This window comes from Physeter macrocephalus, chromosome 19, assembly GCF_002837175.3.
Source record: "Physeter macrocephalus isolate SW-GA chromosome 19, ASM283717v5, whole genome shotgun sequence".
In the NCBI taxonomy this organism is placed as follows: Eukaryota; Metazoa; Chordata; class Mammalia; order Artiodactyla; family Physeteridae; genus Physeter; species Physeter macrocephalus.
The window spans coordinates 25,605,466-25,623,472 of NC_041232.1; the positions used below are offsets into that span (position 1 = coordinate 25,605,466).

At 65.5% G+C, this 18,007-nt stretch overlaps 1 protein-coding gene across 2 annotated transcripts in view; it reads left to right on the top strand.

Annotated features, from left to right (window-relative positions):
- Window positions 1–18,007, top strand: part of FBRSL1 (fibrosin like 1) — a 93,362-nt gene that overhangs the window by 43,274 nt on the left and 32,081 nt on the right. For both annotated transcript variants that reach the window (XM_055080552.1, XM_055080553.1), the window contains exon 5: window positions 9,937–9,966. In XM_055080552.1, the coding sequence (XP_054936527.1) occupies window positions 9,937–9,966 (30 nt within the window). The remainder of the gene's footprint in view (window positions 1–9,936; window positions 9,967–18,007) is intronic.

Here is an 18,007-nt window from a genome sequence, read left to right on the forward strand (position 1 = left end):
CTCCGTGGCAGCTCGAGGCCCTCCACGGGCGTCTCCCCGTGGGGTAGTGGGGCGGCTCGGGGCTCTCAGGAGGCAAGGCAGCCCTGGGGCTGGCCTGGTGGCACGTGTGCCGCTTTCCGTTGGTCGGCTCAGCCACGCCAGCCCAGGTTCAAGGGGAGGGGATGGGCCTCGGCCCTCAATGGGAGGGCGACCGAGAACATGCCTGCCGCAGTGTGGCCCTGCCGCCTCAGGACGCCCCTCGCCAGGCCAGCGAGCTTCTTCTCACTCGTGTGTTTGTCATCGGTTGCTAAGTAACCGGTTGCCCTGACTTAGTTGCTCAGGGCAGCAGCGTTCACCGTGACCGTTTCTGAGGGCGGGCATCCAGGGGCGCTTGGCTGCGGACCTCTCCAGAGCGCAGCCTGCGGTGGGGGGCCGAGGCCGAGCTCTGGACAGCGTGGTCACTCTGCAGTGGGCTCTGGGAGGGCTCGTGGGGGCCGCCGCAGCCCCCTCCCCAGGTTCCTCCCCCACCCCTCCGGGCAGGCAGCAGTTTCTGCCCCCGGCCCCACCCCTCCCGCCCCTCCAGGCCTGCTCCCACCCCGGGGCGGCTGCAGAGGCCGAGATGCGGCGGGCGCCCCCCCTCCTGGCCCAGCCTGGGGTGCGGGCGGACCCCGAGCGTTCAGGCCCCTGGAGGCCCCGCCCCCCCCGCACCTGCAGGCTGCACGAGCCGAGGACTCGTGCAGTCACGTCGCGTCCCTAGAGGCTGGACGCCGACGCTCTAGGGAGCCCCTCAAGGCCGCGGCCACGTGTGCCAGGAGCCACGGCTGGAGGGACGGTCATTCTGGGCAGCGGGTGGGTGACGGGCAGGCCGCTGGGAGTGAAATTCAATTACGTGGCACAGGCGGGGCTGCCGGGACCCAGAAGGTTAGGAATTAATGTTAACACCGTTCTGGTTAAGACTTTTTGTGTTGATAAATAATTCATAAGGCGGTTAGCGCTTTGAGTCTGACAACAGGAGAATATATTAATACGTTCGACTCCAAAAAGGTCAGCGGCGGGCGGCAGGGCCAGGGGCCATCTTTTATTCATTCCTGACACGGGATCGTTCATTATTCCAGCCCAGCGAGGGCTGCGGGGAGAGCCGCTGATGAGAAAACGGAGAGCGGGTTTGGTGTGACCCACCGCCCTAGGTGTGGAGGAAGGACTGGACCCAGGCCCCAGCAAGGCCCCTGAGACGGGAGCCAAAAGCTGTGGCGAGGCCCCGCCTGTTCCCCTGCAGCTCAGGCGGGGCCGGGGGTGGGCGGGAAGTGGGTCCTAAAGCGGCGACGGCTGGCCGTCCCCAAGTATTTGTGGCGCCCTCGCTGTGGGCCAGGTGCCACTCCAGGTCCCAAGGTCAGAGGGTTGAAGAGAACCCAGAAATCCCCGCTCTCGGGGAGGCCATGGAGGGAGGGGCAGATGGGCAAGAGGGGAAGCAAGTCAGAGGAGTGTCGTGTCAGCAAAAGCGCATGGAGCAGATGAAGCAGGAAGGGGAGAGGATGTGGAGGGTGCCCTGAGGCTCGGGGTCCAAGGGTGCCATCCGAGGAGAGGCTCGGAGGAGGGGCCCGGCCTCTCCGGGTACCTGCGGCATGGGCGTTCCTAAGGGGACAGAGTGCATGGGACCCTAGCCGTCACGTGAGCATTTGTGTGTCAGCGTGTGTGTGCTTGGGCATGTGTGCAAGTACGTGTACAGGTGTGTGCGTGTACGTGACAACGTGAGTCCACGTGCGTGCGTGCAGGTGTAAGTACAGTCACGATGTGGCCGGCCCAGTGGCGGGGGGATGTCAGGTGAGCTGGTGGCCCGTGAGGCCGGTGGAGATTTGGGGACGCCACGTTTGCCCCGGGAATGAGGCGGATGTCGCTCTTGGCACTGAGCAGTGATGTGGCTGCTGCTCTGTTGCCAGGAGCTGCTGGTGGGGACAGATGAGGCATAGAACGGAGGGTGGGGGCTGCAGGGACAGACACGTTTGGCCCATCTGGGGGCAGCAGATTTGCAAATCGGCTGGCGGAGCCTGCGTGGAGGGCTCAGGGAGGGCTCCCCGGAAGGACGGGGCTGCCCTCCGCGCCCACTGTCACAGCATCCTGCATCGCCCCTCACGGTGGGACCGCATAACACCAGCACAGAATTAGAAAGCAGAGTTCGGCCCTCGGTGAAAGTGACGGGAAGAGAAGTTGCTGGGGGAAAACGACTCATTCGCGATGTGAGTGCCTGGCCTGAGTCCCGGCGTGGGTGCGCGAGCAGAGGCCACGGGGCGCTCGCGGTGCATCCTCGTCGCCCTTGGAAAAGTTACCCGCAAGGAGATGCCCCAGTTCTCCTTGGTATCTGTGGGAACTGCGCCGGGAGGAAATGAAAAGGAACGGTGTGTTTTTCATAACAGGGTCAAGGCTCTGGTGGTACTGAGCAGGTTGTCGGCTTCGTGAACTTTGTCTGACAGAACATTCCAGAATTACGTGAGGTGCTAGGCAATGCTGTGGGGACGGCCCCCAGCACAGGCAGAACCCCACTCTGTGTGACACCCAAAGCACCCTCTGGATGCCGACCCTCGGGGCCCCTGAGGGGAGGAGGAGGGTGGGACTGGTCGCTTGTCAGGGCCTAAGTCATCCATCTGCTGACTCATTCGTTCCCTGCCTGTGCTCTCCGGGGTCTGTGTGTACCCCGCAAGGCATTCATTCAGTCACTCATTCCCTGCCCGCGCTGGACTGCAGGAATGAGATCGTTGTACTTTTTTTTTTTTTTTTTTTTTTTTTGGCCTTGCCGCGTGGCACGTGGCATCTTATTTCCCCGACCGGGGATGGAACCCGCACCCCCTGCGTTGGGAGCACGGTGTCGTAACCACTGGACCACCAGGGAGGTCCCGGAATGAGATCTTTTTTCTCAGGGAACTTGGGTTTCACTGGAAGGAGGCTGATGATAAACAAATTAGCAACTAACTGAAGGTGGCTGCAGGGCGAGGTCAGGACTGCCTAGGCGGCTGTGGAGCACTGCGCGCGCCCGAGCGCAGCTCGGGGAAGGGCGGGGAAGGGCGGGGAAGGCCGGCCTAGCGGGGCTATGGGGGCGGGGCGGCAGGCCGGGCCGGCCTAGCGGGGCTATGGGGGCGGGGCGGCAGGCCGGGCGCGCAGGCCGGGCGCGGGGAGGCCTGGAGTTCTGTTCCAGGTCCTCCTGAGGTTGGCGGGTTGGGAGGGGCGGCTTTTGCTGTGCCCGCCTCCCCTCTCACTGGGCGCCGGCTCCACCCCAGACTCTCCCCACTGAAGACAGAGCACGCGCTGGCCGCTCGGAAGCCGCGGCGTCCACAGCGGCAGCTCAGGCTTGGGGCCTGGGACGACGCTGGGCTGCCAGCAAGCCCCGCACCGTGTCCCCGGTGGCTTCCCTCAGAGGCAGCTCTCAGCCGCGTCCGAAAGTGCAGGAGGGCCCCAGCCCCCGCCACCCCGGTCTCGCAGGCCCCGCGAGACCCGCGGCCGGGCTGCAGGGCCCTCTCTGCTCAGCCAGGCTTGGCGGCCGCTGTGGCCCCCAGAGCTCCACCCACTGCCACCTCCGGCTCCCCGCCGTCGAGGCGCAGGTGCTCAGGCAGGAACGGGGAACGGGCCGCGGGGCTCAGCCCACCCGGCCTGGAGGGGCCTGGGAAAGGCGGTGGGCCGTGTGGGCTGAGCACCTGGCCCAGGCGGACTCGGGCCCCTGTGTCCCGGCTGCGCCCACCCTGTGCCGGATGGCGTCCCCAGGGCGCATGCCTGTCGGTGGCCTCCTCCCCAGCTTCTCTTTGCTCACAGAGGCAGCCCACGCCCGCCATTAGGGTGCAGTAACTTAATTGCTTGTTAATTGAGTAATTAGTGCTTTGTTTTGCTTTAAAGCCCAAACACTCGCAAAAAGTGACTTAGCGAGTAAACAAGAGTGGGATTTTCAGGGTCCACCATCCAGGCGTCACGCCTAATTAATCAGGGCCCACTGTGACTTCCTGGGCCGAGGGGCCAGGGGCTCTTTCAGGGGCAGCACTGGGGCCTCAGGCCAGTCTCGACCACCACGAGGGAGTCGCTGGCGTGGGGCCCTGACCACGTGGGCGCCCTGCTCACCCAGCCTCCAGCCACGCCCTGGGAGGACTCCCAGCCGCTCCGCCTCAGTTTCCCCGTCCATAAGCAGGTAGATCTGCGGTGGGGACTAGTGAAGCGTGTGAGAGCAAGCCCAGTGAGCAAGCAGAGCGTCAGCGCCGTGCCTGTGGTTTTCTGGGCCTCTGCCTCTCTCTGCCCCAACTCCTGCCAGCCCTGCGGTCCCAGGGCTTGCCTGGGGTTCCAGGGCAGGTGGACAGTGGCACAGGGCCATTTGGGGCCTGGACCCAGCTCACGGCCCCTGCTCAGTGGCCATGTGGCCGCAAATACATCCCTTTACCCTTTGAGCCTCTGCTTTCTCATCTGTGAAGCGGGCTTATGCCGCGGTGAGCGCTGGTGGCCGCAGCCGCCCTTGAAAGAGGGTGGTGCCAGCCTTCCCCAGCCGTGTGCTCGACTCCCAGCACTTCAGACCCGGTCACCCGACAACCCCACGGGCACCCCATTCCGCAGATGAGACAGCGGAGGCCCCAGCACTGCCCTCCTGGCACCCCCGCCCCCGAGGGCCCCCAGGGTCTACTTCTGACGGGGAGAGGGTGCCGGGCTGAAACCCTCCACCGCGGTGCTCCTTTTCATGATGGAGGTGCGCGTACAAGGATGAGAAGCGGCCTTCCCACTCCAGAGCGTAACCAAACGGCGCTGCCTCTTCCCAGGCTGCTCCCTGCCCGGCTGGGGTTCACAGCTCCTCACGTGGCCCTGTATGTTAGCTGAATCGCTTAATTGGCATGTGTTCTACGTCCCCATAGAGCGTTTGCAGCAGAAACGAAGGTGACGTTTCCGCCCGGGCTGGGGTCCCTCTCTCCTACCCCAGTTCTTCCAAAGCGAGCCGCTTTGGAAGCAGAGTGTTTAATAAGCTGGAGCTGATGTGCGGGCCACGGGCGGGAGCCCCGAGCGCAGACACGGACTGTCCACACAGCCACCGCTCCTGGGCCCGCGTGGCCCCATGGCAGGTCGCCTGACCGTTCAGGTGCCACGCACTCGTGGGACATCTGGCAGGACACGCTAGGGTAGAGCACGCCCGGACAGGGTGCCAGGTGCCCACGTGTGACATGCCTCGGAGCACGACTCCCATGTCTTGGCGCTCAGGCGTGCACAAGGCGCACGTGAGCCACGAGCACATGCCCAGCGAGCGCTGCCCGCCCCGAGGACTGGTGCCACCTGGGCGTCCCCGGGCACACCTCCGCCACGTGGCCACGCCCCAGAGCGGGGGTCAGCACCGGCTGCCCAGCAGCTCAGACCTTCCTCGCCGCCACGCTCAGGTGGCCTGAACGGAACGTCCTGTCACCTTCCGCTCGCACACAGACCGCGGATCCTGCCTGCTTTTTCGGTTCGCGGCTGCTCAGGCCTTTGCAGGTGACAGTGCCCACTGGGAGCCCGGCCCAGGCCGGGGGGAGGAGCCGGCCCTCCTTGGCCCCCGGCAGCTCTGCAGTCAGGGCCCCCGCGGGCCCTTGTGCAGCTTAGGCCCTGCTGCTGGGCAGGGGCCCGGCCCACCCCCGCCTCCAAGCGCCAGACCACGCTGGCCCTGAGCCTGCTGGACCCCCGGATGGAGGTGGGGCCTCCTGAGTGAGAAGAAGAGCCGGGGCCGTTTCACACCCTCCTTCCAGCAGCCCCCCAGCCGCCCCTCGACCTGTGTCTCCGTTGCACAGTGGAGACTCCGCAGCGATCAGGAGGGACACCGCCGCCCCCGGGGGGTGACTGGCCCAGCCCTGGGTGCTGGAACGTCTGCTGGGGGCACCGGCTCAGCAGCAGGGCTCCCTGCCCATGAATTTTTCATGCCTCTGTTTGGGGAGTGGGAACGGCAGCCTTCCTCAGCGCTGCTGTGGCGCAGCGGTAATTAACGTTCGCTCTGAGAGAAGAACAAGGCCCGGCTCTGCGGCTGCTGAACAGCCGTGTCAATTTGTGGAGGCCAGCGAGCAGCCCTCGCCCCAAGCAAGTAGCTGCCCAGGTTTCTGGAAGGGTCTCGGTGACGGAGGCCAAGCTCTCCAGACCTGCTGTGCAGGTGCCCCCGGGGAAGCAGGCACTGTCAAGCGACGGCGTCTGTGCCCAGGCCCGTGGATGACTCGGGTGCCTCCAGGGGCGGGTCGGGCGATAGGGAAGGAGGGGCTGGGGCAGGTCACGGTGACGGCGAAGGTGACAGTGGTGCTGATGAAGGCGGTGATGGTGAAGGTGACGCTGAGGAAGGTGGAGATGACGGCGACAGCAGCTCACGTTTACGGAGCCCAGGCTGCCAGCCAGCTGCTGCTCTGAGCTCTCCAGCCACACTGGCTAATTTCACCCCAAGCCACCGCAGCCCGGAGGCCCCCCATCTCGGCAGATGAGAAACTGAGGCCCAGAGAGCTGAAACGAGCAGCCGCCGTTACCGAGAGCGAAGGCAGGATGGAGCCCGGGCTCCAGGCCCCACCGTGCGGCTACGTCCCCAGCAGGCGACGAGGGCCAGCACCCGGGCCCTGGACGTCAGGCGAGGCGGGGAGGGGGCCCAGCGGAGCCCTGCCTGGCACTGGGCAGGGCTGTACGTGGGCATGTGGCTCCGCATTCTCAGCAAGACGCAGGATCTCATGAGAGACCTCCAGGTTTTTAAACGTTGGCGGCGAATTTGTTTTTTAATTAGGTCAGTTGGGCCACACAAAGCCTCATCCAGCTTACGGCTTCCCAAGCTGTGTCTCAAGGCCACGTCCCCCCACGGATGGGCCCCTCGTCACGTCACGGCTGTGAACGTGGGCGCCGCGCAGCCGACCCTTGGGCGTCCCCTCGTCACATCTGTTGGCGTGAGCGCCACGGTGGCCTGGGACGTGGCGGAGCTGAGCTTTGGGACTTCGGGATGCGGGGCCCTGAGCTCACATCTGCCTCTGGCCTGCGCCGGGCGTCCTGGAGCTCCCAGCGGGCTGCCTGTCGCCGGCCACGCGTGAGTCGCCTGGCCCGGGCTTGGGCTGACGGGGTCTGAGGTCCCTCGCGTGAGCGGTGCGCTCGGGACCGTCACCCTGTGGGCTGCCTGAAGGGCGGGCAGGGGGGATGGTCCTGGACGAGCGAGCGGTCGTGCTGGTTCGTTGTTCGCTGGCTCGGCCAGGCTGGGAGGAACTGGTCGGCAAGTAGGGGGTGTGCTACCTCCTGAGTGGGGTTGGAGCTGGGGGCAGCAGGGGAGGATGGGGTTGATGCTGGGCTCTCATCTGGGCCAAGGAGCGCCCCCTTTCTGGCCACCAGCCATGAGGTCAGCGGCAAGAGCCGGCACTTCCAGGGCTGAGGGACACCTCCCTGAAACTCTCAGGTTTGGGCCTTCAGCCATTCCAAAGGGGAACCCCTCATTCTCGGCCTAGTTGGAAGACAATAATGAGTGATGGTGGTGGTAGTGGTGATGGTGGTGGTGGTGGCGGTGGTGGTGGCGGTGGCGGCGGTGGTGGTGAAAATACAACCACACGGTATATCATGATGAGTACACACCCAGCGCTGTCCTAGTGCTTTGCACGTATTCACTCATATAAGCTGTACAACAATCCTGTAGGTGGACCGTTGGCTCTGTTTTACAGAAGCATAACTGAGGCACAGAGAGGTCATGGCACTTGCCCAGGGCTGCACAGCGTAGGTGGCAGCACAGCGTCAGAGCAGGCGTCTGCTCCAGAGCCCATGTCTTGGGCTCCCACCATACCCAGCACATCCCTTGGGGCCTAGGGTCTGTCCCCTGCTCTGTGGACTCCCCGCCTGGACCCCCACCCATACCAGGATGAGCTCTCCAGGACCTCTCAGCCCAGCCCAACCCCGTGAAGGTCGCCTCACTCAGGCAGCTCCCACAAGACAGATGTGGCTCTTTTTCCCTCTTTGTCCTGATTAATTGCCTCATTCAATTCCGACTCTACTGCCGTTAAACATTAATTCAGTAGGACTTAATAGCGTGAATTCATTTGCAACGCAGCCTGTGCTGGCTGAAAACGGTGAGCTGTTTGGTTAATTATAGGCTCCATGGACTCGCTGGAAAGCACCCTCACCCCCTCCTCGATGTCAGATCATTTAGCTGTCACCAGTGGCACCGTCCGAAAGTGCAGAAGGGATGAAACCGGGCCTGGGGTGGAGCAGGGCCAGGCCTAGGGGTGCTTCCAGGCTGCCCAGGGGACAGGTGTGCTGCGCCCGAGGCCCGGCCCCCTGACGGTTTGATGGGATTGGAGTTTCCACCTCAAGGGCTAGTTCGGCATAAAGAGGCCTGATTCGGGGTGTCTGGCAGCTCGGCTAATTCTGCAGCATCAGAGGGGTTCCTGTCCCCCACAGCCCCCCTCCAGGCCGCGCTCCCACAGGCCACGACCCCCCGGTTCCCCCCACCCCTCCCTCCTGGCACAGAGAAGGTCCGGAAGTGCCGGTCCTGCGGCCGCACGACAGAGCTCGGTCCAAGCTCGCTGCGCAGTGAAGCTTTGCACGTTCTGGCCACTCGCCTTTCCAGCCTCATCTCCCACCTCCCCCCTTCGCCTTCCTGCTCTGCCTCTGGGTTTCAGCCACCCTGCTGGAGCCGGCCAGCCACGAGGGGCGGACCTGGCCTCTCACCGTGGTTGTACGGCCAGGAGACTGGGCCCGTGGTCGCTTCTGCCATTTGTGAAGGGACACCCGCCCTGGAGGTCTTGGGCCAGGCCCTGCAGGGTGCAGTGCGAGGTTGAGGGGCAGAGGGTCCACGGGGCTGCTGTCAGCCTCAGGAAGATCCCCCCTGTCCCAGGGTCACTCTCCGCCTGCAGTGAGTGGCTGATAAAGCACAAGGCAGGTCGCCACAACTCCGTGAGCTCTGTCATTGAACCCCCGCCCCCGGGCCTCGCCCCAGGGCGCGGAGGGCATGTGCCGATCGATCGCAGAATGGGTCTGGTGGAGGACCCCACGGAAACAGCACGTGCCTGTGGAGCGCCTCCACATGTCTGCCTGGGGCCCATCACCCTCCTGTGCGTCCCGGGGAGATTTATTTTCAGCAATATAATTCACTTGACATAAACGTGTCACAATTACAGTTGCTGGGAAGAGATTCTTTATGGTTTATATTCTTTTAGGGGGGAGATTGCTGTGGTTTCTAGAGCAGGCTTTCTTTTTAAAGCTCTGCTCACTGAAAATGGAAAACGAGGATTTGTTTGCACGATTTTCACAATCTTCCCTTAACCAGCTGTGCTGACACGTGGAGCGGTCTCTGCCGGGGCATCTGCAGGGGCGGGCGGGGGGCGGGCGGCCCCCACCCCGGCAGGCAGCACCTGCGGCACAGGCTGTCCTGACTGCTGTCTTCCACGGGTCCCGGCCCTCACTGCCCCCCGCTCTCCCTGCGGCCCCTTAGGCCGCCCGAGGCTGGGCCTCCCTGTCCCCCTGCCCAGGCGGTGCCCAGAGTCCCTCCCCTGAGCCCTGGCCCGTCGGCCTCGTAACCAGCCAAGGGCCCCTCGCCTCTCACCGCGGCCCCCCACTGCCTGGAGAGCTCAGCACCGGGACGGAGCCTGCCCCACGCGTTTCCTGGGCTTGCCGGCCAGCTCGGGCCAGCTTGGGCGGGCCGGCGCCGGTCTGCATCTGCCGGGCCCCGAGCGCTCCTCTGTCCCACCTCCGCCTCGCCTGCCCCCACGACCAGCCCACCGCCGATGGAGCTCCCGCCCAGGGCTTGCCTAGGCCCCCAGATCCCTCCCAGCTCCCGGCGCCTGGGCCCCTGGTCCTGCGGGCTGGGGCACCCCCATCCCAGACCGGAGGCCCCGAGTCGGGCCGTGGGGCGGCCAGAGCCGCCTCCTCTGGCCCTCCCCCTCGCCCAGGTCCCCCCCGCCACCTGCTCACCCCCTGGCACCCGGCCGCCTGTGGGGCGCTGACTCACCTCTCTCTCTCTCTCCCCCACTGCAGTGCGACAGCGAGAGCGACGGAGACGACAAGGTAAGCCTGCCACCCCCCCCTGCCGCCCCCCCGCTGCCCTGGACCCCAGCAGGCAGGAAGGTCGTGGCTCTCCTGTGGGGTGTGCGGTGACGGTCCCCTCCCCGACCTGGCCGAGGACCAGATGCGGTAGACGTCCACCCTGGCACCTGGGACGCTGCCCGGGCCTCGGCTCCTGGCCTGTCAGCAGCTGTCTCAGTCCAGGGTTCCCTGGGATGGGGGAGCCGTAGGCAGAGCGGGGCCACACTCTGTTGCGTTTCCGTGCTGGGGGCCGTAAACATCACCCCAAAACAGAGACTTCCGCTAATAGCAACAGCGCCTGGCCCCTCGCAGTTCCCTCCTGCCCCCCGCTTTTCAGGAATGATGACGTTTCTACTAACTTGGGATTTATGCAGTGGGAGAGTTACCACAGGGACAGCCGAGGGGCCTTCCGGAGGGGCCGGCATCCTGCGCTCCTTTCTGCAGCTCCTGCCCTGGCCCTTGGGGTGCAGGAGTCCTTGGTCCTGGCCATCTGCCGGGCCCTGTGTGTTTTGGGGGAAGGGGAAGAGCTCTTGGCTCAGCAGTTATTTGCAGAGCACCTACTGTGTGCTGAGCTCTGTGTGGGAGGGATACAGCTGGGGGCGCCGCTCGGGACGGGCTCTCGGGGGCGACAACAGAAGCAGCAGCAGGCAGGAGACCCAGCGGGTGCAGGCGCCTGGCACTCACTGTCCTAAAGCCCTGTGGGGCAGGAACTGTCGCTGCCTGACGTAGAAGTGGAGACAAGGCACAGAGAGGGTGAGGAACCCGCCCGAGGTCACACAGCTGGAACCCGGGCAGGCTGGGTGCACCGTCCTTGGTGAACGAGCTAGCAGCCCACCTGAAGAGTCTTAGGTGGTGAGACTGGCAGGAGGTGGCCGCGCCGATGTGATGGAGCCCCTTGTCCTCGGGGTGGGGCCCCCCCCAGGGGTGGCACTGGGCACCAAGGAGGACAAGTGTCCAGGCAGTGGGGCCAGTGTGCATGAGGGCTCTTCGTGTGAGGCGGATGGAAGGGCAGCTGAATACCAACTGGTGTCTAGGCAAGTTTCTGTGAACTGGAACGTGGTCCCGTCGGGAGGTGTGTGCGGTGTGAGAGCCTCAGTTGCTGCCTCTCTCGTGTGTCCTGGCCTGTGTGGGCAGGAGCTGTGGACGGACAGACAGCCAGCCCCCCTCGTACAGGCTTCACGCTCAAGCACAGAGCAGCCTATAAGCACGTGAGCAAGTGTGGAAAGAACCCACAGGGCGGCTAGCAGCCCCCCTCGTACAGGCTTCACGCTCAAGCACAGAGCAGCCTATAAGCACGTGAGCAAGTGTGGAAAGAACCCACAGGGCGGCTAGCAGGGTGCTCAGGGTCAGGGCAGGCCTGCAGAGGATGCCTGGGGTACAGATGACCAGCCTCATGAGGTAGGGTACTGGGCTGGGCTGGGCGAGCGTTTATCCCCAGGGCCGGGAGGGGCCGGGAGTCGCGTGGTGAATCGGGGAGGAGCAGGTGTGGCCGGGTGAGGTTGAGGATGTACCGTCCAAGGTGAGTGGCCCAGAGGCCCTGTGTGGAGTCGTTGCTGTGGTCTAGACCGTCCTGGGAAGGTGGCCAGAGGGCAGGGCAGCTAGGGAGTGTCTGTGGTCCCGAGTGCTCCCCCCTCAGCCATGCTGTGAGTGGACAGGGTGTCGGGCCGCCGGTGGGCGCTGGCACAGGCGCCGCGTTTCCGTAGGAGCTGTCACTCCTGGTGTCTTTTTTCTTTAATATAAATTTATGTATTTATTTTTGGCTGCGTTGGGTCTTTGTTGCTGTGCACAGGCTTTCTCTAGTTGCGGGGAGCGGGGGCTACTCTTCGTTGCGGTGCACGGGCTTCTCGCTGCGGTGGCTTCTCTTGTTGCAGAGCACGGGCTCTAGGCGCGCGGGCTTCAGTAGTTGTGGCTCGCGGGCTCAGTAGTTGTAGCTCGTGGGCTCTAGAGCGCAGGCCTCAGTAGTTGTGGCTCGCGGGCCTAGTTGCTCCGCGGCATGTGGGATCTTCCCGGGCCAGGGCTCGAACCCGTGTCCCCTGCCTTGGCAGGCGGATTCTTAACCACTGCGCCACCAGGGAAGCCCCACTCCTGATGTCTTTAGTGTATGAGATCGCAGCACCTGGGAAAGTGCTGCTGGGCCATCACCTTCAGCACCTCCTTTAATTGCAAATCTGCAGGGAACGCTCTCTGAGGCCACGGGCTGCTCTGAGGGCGGTGTGGGGAGGGGCTTCTGAGACCCTGAGGCTGCTGACTGCTCTGTCCAGGGGCCCCTTGGTCAGCGCTGGTCCTGGCATGTTTCTCCCTGCACCCCTCGGTCCACCCCTCCTGCCGGAGCGAGGACCCTGGAGTGGAGGCCAGGCGCTGGGAGGGGCCGAGCCAGGGCACAGCCCCACATGGCAGCTCCGACCAGGCACGCCGAGAACTTCTGCCTGGGGCCGTCAACCCCGGGCCCGGAGGCCGGCAGGCTGTGACCGAGGGCTAGCCGGAGGCCGTGGTTTTGGCCTCCTCTGCATTCACGCCCACCCGCGCACCGGCGGTGGCCCCGAGCTCAGCCTGGCCAAGGACTGACGGGCACAGCAGGCGCGGTCCCCGGGGGCGGCCCGGGAGCTCGCTCTGGTTGAGTCTGGGCTGGGGTCTGGAACCAGCAGTCCCTTCTGGCGACTCCCTGTGCAGCGCGAGGGAAGGACCCCACTCTGAGGGTCTTTGGGGGGCCAGGGCCCGAGTTCCAGAGGCCTCTGCTGGGCGAGACTGGGTTCTGCGCTGGGGCTGACCCCGTGGCACTTTCACCGGGCCTCGGCGGCCAGGGGTCCTCAGGAGGGGCAGAGCCCAGTCTTCCCCATGGTGACTGGGCCCCGGCGTGGCCGTGGCAGTGGGCCCCCAGTGGGCTGCACAGGCGATATGGGCGTGTGACCGCCCCTGGCTCCGTCGCGGGCAGCCCTTGGTGGGGCCCAGGCAGGGGGAGGGAGAGAGAAGCCTCCCACTGTCGCCACCTGCTCCGTGAGTGATGGGGTGCCTCTCCTGGGCTATGGTGAGCTCTGAGTGAGCTAGCACAGGGTGACTGAGCCTGCCATTTGTGGGGTGATGGGCCCCCTGAAGTGGGCAGAGCCGGGCCATGCTGCAGAAAGCCTCTTGGCTGGCGAGCCAGGGAAAGGTACAGGATTCCTCCCCGGTCACCCGAGTTTGCCTTCTCCATGAGCACATGGGGCTTCTGGGACACTAGGGTGTGTTCCAGACAGCTTGGGATGCAGGCCAGCGGCCAGGGCCGAGATTCCACGCAGCTGACCATGGTGCCGCTTGGAGAAGGGGGCCTGGACGGAGCCCAAGAGCTGCCTGGTGGTGGAGAGGTCTTGGGGCTTCCCAGAGCGGCCCCCTGGGATAGGGGCCCCCTCTAGGGCCCCAGGGCTATTCACCAAACAGCATGGACGAATCTTGGTATTTCTGCCGCCGGGGCGGGGATGTGTGTGGTCAGCGCTGGCTGCTCTGTTGGGACTCGCCAGGCCCTGCGTGGCCGCCTGGGCTGTAGGTCTGGAGGCTGCAGCTGCCCTCACCCTGCCCTCACCAGCCCTCCTCTGGGCGTGGCACAGTTTCCTTGCTCGCCAGCTCACATCTGTGCCCTTACCAGAAAGACGCAGAGACCTCTGTTGCCTACATGATAAACTCCCTGCACCTCTGTCCTGGCTTTCAAGGTGCAGACACCAACTGTCTACCACATGGCCCCGTGTCAGGGAGGAAGCTGTAATGGAACTGGACTAAAGAAAGAGTTTGCATTTCTCACCTAAAGGCCGGGTGTGGACCCTCCCGGCTGGCATGGCCTGTCTGCGGTCATCGGGCTCCTCTGTCTCTCTGCTTGGCCATTCTTGGCATATGGCTTCCTTCCTCACAGTCACCTCTTAATCCACAGAAGCAGCTGTAGCACCAGCCATCTTATCTACATTCCCCTTCCCCACATCACTGATCTTACAACCTGACTGATCACCTCCTGCATGGTGAGGCAGGGAGGATGTTGTGTAAAATGTCCAGTGGGGCCGAAGCAGAAGGAGGGGGGGAGGGAGGGAGGGAGGGGAAGAGCTCAGAGAGGCCACATTGTAAAAAGTCATGGCAAGAAATTCAGCTTTTGATCCAAGTGCGGTGGGGAGCCGCCATCCTGGGAGGTCCCTGACACACAGCCTCACCCTGGCAGTGCTCCCCGGGAACACTAATTATGCACCAAGGGTATCACCTGCGGTCCAGACCTCTCTGTTTCCTCCATGTCAGGGACACCCGGTTACTCGAGGCTGTTTGGGTCTGAGTGGGGCGGTGGGTGTGGAGAGACCTTTGGAGTTCCTTCTGTCCTTTACCCGAGATGGGTTTCTGGGCAATGAGTAACTTCCTCCGGGCCCGTCCAAAAGCAGGCGCAGGTCAGAGGGCCAGGGTGGACACTTGCCTGGGACCTCGGCCAAAGTTACTATCCCCCGCCTCCCCCACCCCATAGGGCGGGGAGAGCAGAGAGAGGCGTCCGCCCTCTGCGGCGCTCCGGGTCAGAGCCCTGCCTTTCCCAGGCCGCGAGAGCACAGGTGGCAAGGAAAACACCGTCCACTGACAGCAGTGCCCTGGCCTCCCCTGGAGCCTGGCCACGAGCAGGCTGAACGAAGCTGGGACAAGCTCGACTTGCCACACTCCTCGGTGCACAGCAGGCTGGAAGCAGCGGTCCGAAGCCCCCCGGGCTGCTCGGCTCGGCGAAGGAGATGCAGCTGGGTGTGCAGGTGGGGCGGGAGAGTGAGGGCGGAGCCCCGTGCCCGGGGTCTGTCGGCGCTGACTCCACCCCGTGCTGGGCGCTGGGGACGGCGTGCCAGGCAGGCAGCCCCAAGGAGGCCTCCTCCTGGGCAGGGCGGCGGGAAGACCAGGGCTCCGTGTCTCCCGGCCAGTTTGCTCCCCCGCGCCTGCCAGCGTCTGAGGTCAGGGTCTGAGGGCGGCTGCACCTCCAGGGCCCACTGCTGCCCTCCTGCCCTGCTTGCCTCCCCGGCCCCCCCGCCCCTTGCCCGCCGGCCTCGGGCTCTGCCTCTTGGCTCGAGGTGCAGACACGCTGGGGACAGTGTGCCTCCCAGACACGGACAGACAGTCGGAAACCAGCGAGGCCTCTCCAAGCAGCCCAGCCCCGGAGGCCGACACGCAGACAGACGGACAGACAGCTGGAAAACCTCTCCGCCGCCTCCCCTTCTGCGGGACCAGGCCCCCCGCCCCCCTGAGACGCTCCCCTCGCCACAGAACCCCCACGTGCTTCCCCACGCCCCACCCCGGCCCTGCTCTGGGCGCTCAGTGCTGGCGGGGAAGGCGGCCTGAGCTGCCAGGAGGCTCCGGAGCCGGGCGGCCAGATGGCTGCGGTTGGTGTCTAACTGCTGTTTTATTGGAAAAATACGGGGTGAAAAATTGTGTGGGGCTCGTCAGGCATCCTGCTGGTCCGGGCCGGCTGCCGTCTGCCCGAGCGGCCCGGCCAGCACCAGCCCTCTCTTGAGGGGTGTCTGTCTGGCCTGCCTGCCAGGCTCACCCCTCCAGCCCGCCAGGACGTGCTCTCGGCACTGGGCTGCGGGAACGGGCAGGGCCCGGGATGGGGCCGTCAGGCGGCTGGCCGGAGGGCCGGGCGTCCTCTGAGGACAGCCCTCCAGCCCCGAGCCTCGCTCTCCTCTTTGCTAAGCGTTGCGAACGGGGGGTCATCGCGGTGCCTGCGGCCCGGGATGGAGGCCGGGGCTCGGGGGGTCGGCGCTGGCTGCTGAGATGGCCGGGCGGGCGTCCGCCCCCCGGGGCCCGGCTCAGCCTCGCTGCTCGGGGCCCTCAGTCTGCAGTGAGCACAGACGCCGGTCCAGGCGCCTCCGCCTGACGCCTGGCGGGGGGCCTCCTGAGTCCCCGCCTTCTCGCCTCTGACACGAGGCTGGCCGGGCCCACCCCTCAGGTCCCTGTGGCAGCAAGGAAAGGGCACGACAGCCCGGCAGCAGCTCCGAGCAGCGCCCGGCGTGCGTCCCTGCCGTCCGTCTCGGGGCAGCTCCCTCTGCCTCCCGCGCCGCCGCCGCCGCCCCCCCCCCAATTCCCGCGGGACGCCCCTGCCTGCCCTCGGAGCGTCCCTGCTCACAGAGGTTTCCTCCGTGTGCCGGCCCAGCCCCGCTCCTGAGAACACCTTCCCGGAGTCTGTGGGAGGCTCACCCGTCCTCCTCTCTCCCAGCCGCGGGCCCCCCCTCCGAGGCCGGGTGCTGGGGGGGCAGAGGTGCAGGGAGCTGGTGCTCCCTGGTGCACGGGGTCCTATGCAGGCGACCTCACCGGGGTGTCCTCACAAGGGCTCGGGGCTGTGCACCGCGACCTAGGGCTGCTACACCCAGAGTGTGTCTTCCCACGGGTCTGCCCGAGGAAGAGGAAGGGCCTTTGGCCGTTTGCTCACTGAGGGTCCCAGGCAGGCACTGGGGCGGCACATAGGTCCCAGCAAGGACCACGATCTGATGACTGAAATGTAGCCCGCGCCTCCTGGGCCCTGCACGCGTCAGCTCGTTCAGCCCCAGATAACCCTCTGACGTGGCACCTGTCCTGCAGCCCCACCCTCAGCGAGGAGCCCGAGGGACAGAGGGAGGATCCCCCAGGACCGGAGGCCTCACGGGAGTCAGGCACCGTCGGGCTACTGCAAGGGTCCCAGAAGGCGAGGGCGGAGGCCTGGGCTGTGGATGCAGGGGTGGGAGAGGCACCTGTGTCCTACAGCTGCTGTAACAGATTACCACAGACTGGGGGCCCTAAAACAGCTCAAGTTTACAGTTCAGGAGGTCAGAAGTCCAAAATGGGTCTCCCTAAGCCAAAACCAGGTGTCAGCAGGGCTGGTTCCTTCCGGAGGCTCCAGGGAGAACGTGGTTCCTCGCCTGGCCGGCTTCTGGAGGCTGCCGTGTTCCTGGGCTGGTAGCCTCCTCCCCTCGTCACTCTGACCTCTGCTTCTGAGGTCACGTCTTCTTCTCTGACTCTCCTGCCTCCCTCTTATGAGGGCCCTTGTGATCACGTTGGGTCCATCCAGGCCCACTAGGGCCTGTGGGCTGGGACGCTAGAGCCCGCTGATGCCTTCAGGACCCCCCTGCTCACCTGGGATGGCCCTGGGTGCGTGGGGGGCCCCAGGACGCCACGGGATAGAGGTAGGGGAGGGCCTCAGACTGGGAGGTGTTGGGTCTGAGGAGCCTGAGGGGTGTCCCAGCAGAGGTGAGGCAGGTGTGATGGCCGCCAGGGACAGAGAAGGGGGTGGGCACCGACCCCGGGGGCCCCGTCCACGAGCGCCGTGTAGCGTGAGGCCCAGCACCCAGCGAGGGCGGGAGAGCCCGCTGTGCTCAGCAGAAAGCTGGGTGTGGGGAGTTTAGCTTCCCGCCGGGGTCACACGACCTAAGTGCCAGGTGGGACCTGAACCTGCACCTTCCAGCTGAATGGGAACGCTGAGGCCGAGGAGAAGCGGGAGGCTAGGAGAGAAGGCGGGAGGACCTCCACGGTGGGGGCCATCTGCCCCTCCCGCCTCCCCCACCCGGGCCTTGCCAGAACTAGCCGAGCAGGACCCCGGGCAGCTCCCACGTCCCCCTCCAGGGCTCCCCAGGCTCCCGCAGGGATGCCCCGGGCTGCCTGGGCGCTTACAGGGAGGCTGTCCCCTGGCCCTGGGGTGTCCATACCCCTCTGTGCCCGGAGGGGCCGTAGCGCCTTCAGACCACACCGGCCCTGCTAGCCTCGGAGGGGGCCTCACTGGGCGGGGGCTCCAGGGGCCTGGTGCAGGCTTGCGAGGTGGGTGGTCCTTACCTGGGGGCAGGTGAGGGGGCAGGTGGGAACCACGGGATCGGTCAGGGCACAGGCAGAGGCCAAGCACGCAAAACAAGCAGATGCTTTCAGAAATGATCAGAGGGGCTTCCCTGGTGGCGCAGTGGTTGCGCGTCCGCCTGCCGATGCAGGGGAACCGGGTTCGTGCCCCGGTCTGGGAGGATCCCACATGCCGCGGAGCGGCTGGGCCCGTGAGCCGTGGCCGCTGAGCCTGCGCGTCCGGAGCCTG